This window comes from Thermobia domestica, chromosome 7, assembly GCF_964235325.1.
Source record: "Thermobia domestica chromosome 7, izTheDome1.hap1.1, whole genome shotgun sequence".
Taxonomy (NCBI): Eukaryota; Metazoa; Arthropoda; class Insecta; order Zygentoma; family Lepismatidae; genus Thermobia; species Thermobia domestica.
Window position 1 is genome coordinate 187,706,955 of NC_137460.1, and position 2,535 is coordinate 187,709,489.

General features: G+C 40.4%; 1 protein-coding gene across 1 annotated transcript; it reads right to left on the reverse strand.

Moving 5' to 3' along the window:
* Nucleotides 1-1,046: 1,046 nt before the first annotated feature.
* Nucleotides 1,047-2,219, reverse strand: LOC145689448 (uncharacterized). The gene has a single exon (XM_081763605.1). The coding sequence runs from the start codon at nucleotides 2,217-2,219 to the stop codon at nucleotides 1,047-1,049; it is 1,173 nt and encodes a 390-aa protein (XP_081619731.1).
* Between the last annotated feature and the right edge of the window lie 316 nt (nucleotides 2,220-2,535).

A 2,535-nucleotide genomic window follows, 5' to 3' on the forward strand; every position in this document is an offset into this window, starting at 1 on the left:
CTTATTTCTTATTATTTATTACTTTATTAATTTTCTTGACGTTTTCCTTATTCTTTATACATACAACATACCTGAATTACGCCTAGTAACACATTGTAACCAATCTTATAAATCAACGCATTCTACGGATATCAATATCTGATACTTGTTGTCAGCAGCAGGCTTATGTAGGTAGCATATCCTGATAAAGCATCCACAGACTTCTAAAACCAGATACTCTCCAAATGTATAACAGCCTCAGATACCAATAGAGCAGATAACATGTTGTTGACACTGAGATTTTTGATTGGTTTCAATAGCCTTACTACGCAAGGTATATAAAATAACCTTACTACATAAAAATGGTCATCGGAAGTTGTGTGTGAGAACCCGGAGTGGGTCCACTTATTAGCATTCCATAGTTTTCAATTCCTTATTTGTGGGACGATAAATAAAATAATAATTAACGAAAGATTTGTGCTGATAGCTCGCAATATCGTACATTTCCAAACTACTTTTCAAATTGATAATTAACAATCTAAAGAATACTATTTACTTCCATTTGTTTAGTTCTTTTATACTTAATAACATATGTTTGTTTTAAAGTATATAAGATGACTTCTTTTCCTTTTCACGAAGAAATTGAACCATTTAACCAACATATGCTTTGCATTGAAATGCAAAATAAAATTAACGACAAATTATTGAATAATTAATTGAATGAATATGTTTAAGCCTCTCACCAAACGACAGTTTATCATTTTAAAGCTTTAATTAATAATAGAAGCAAAATTATACAGCTAAAGAAAGAATACAAGTTGAATATGTAAAACGATATGTTCTATTGTCTTCTCTTCTCAATTTTGAATTGTTCGCAAGCTTCTTTATGTTTTAGATAGATATTTTTCCACTCAAAAATGTAGAACACTCACAAAGAACAAACACTTGTCGCGTCTCTCTCTCACTTCAGGACACTTCGCGCATATGCGACGGTACGGCTTCTAACACTTCCGCTTCACTGGATGCCCATTTTCGCAATTCGAAGCCTCCTGTTCTTAATAGCTCGATCAGTTGTTGTTGAAGTTCGATGGCTTCAGACACCGAGGCCGCCCCTGAAAGAGGTCATCCATGAAAAAATCTTGCTTGACCACTGGAGCAGCCAGGGGAAAGTGCTCACCCTCATCTTGTGCCAGCTGTTGTAGACACCATGTGGCCAGGAAAGACGCACTTACAGTACCATAAGTTACAGTTCGTAAACGAAAGTTCTGAATGAGCAAATCGGACGATTCACGCCACACAATTCTCATGTAATCTCTGTCCACATTGTTTACTAACGCAGCACGATACATTTTCGCTATATCAGCACACATGGGAATATTGTGGCCTCGAAATCGCACTAATAGTGGGAATATGTCATCTTGGAGTTTGGGCCCGATCATAAGTTTATCGTTCAATGATACACCAGATGACGTTTTGGCAATCGCGTCAAACACAACTCTTAATTTTGTTGTTGAACTACTTGGCTTCATCACTCCATGGTGAGGCAAGTAGCAGCTATTCTCTGAGGGAACGTTTGTTTCATTTGTTGGCACAATTTCCGTGTAACCTAGCTCGAGATATTCCCTCACAAAATCCCGATATTGTTCTTGGAGGGCGGGTGACTTTGCAAGCTTGCGTTTGCTGTGCAAAAGCCTCCTAAAAGCAATGTCTCTAGATGCACCAAGAGTCCTTGCACTAGCGTTGAAGGGTAGACTTACTGTGAATCTTCCGTGTTCGTCCCTGTAGTGTGTATCTTTGAAATGTTGCTCACACCTTTTCTCCTCTTGTGTGAGATATTTCTGGGGCGGAAGCTCTTCTATTTCCCAAAACCTCTGCAGACTGGTTTCAACCTCACAAGATACATGGTGTGAAGCAACGGTAACCCTACGTCCAGTGGTAGCGATGCTCCCTGCGACGATCCGACCGAGGGCAGTTTCTATCGCTACGGACGCCCCAATGGGTCCCACTCGTTTTCCACTACACAATAATAAAGGAAACACGTCTCCACTTACCAGTAAGTCCACAGGGCCCACAACATTGAACGTTGGATCTGCGAGTTTGATATCGCTTAAGTGATTCCATGAGCTTGGGTCAGGAACCGGTGTCTTAGGTAGATTAGATGTAACCTTCGGCACAACCACTGCCCTGGTGCTGAAAGTTTCGCTGTCGTCACCTACTGCTTGAAATTCTAAATCCGTCATTGCACGAGAGGTGCCAACACCTGCACCCGTTATTCCGGAAATCACTATTTTTGTCTTATGTTTTGCTAGTCCTACCTTCTGCACACAATTTTCCGTGACGAATGACGTCTCGGAAGCGGAATCGAGTATTGCACAAAATAGGCGCCAAACATCGTTTCTATCTTTCACCTTTACAACTGCTGTTGATAACAACATATGCGAAGCTTTTCTTTCGGCTGCAACATGTGAAGAAAGAGTTTGTTCTCCGTCAGATGAATCCGGCGCGCTTTGAGTCTTACTGTGATCATAGTGGAGTAATGTGTGCTGTCGCTTATGG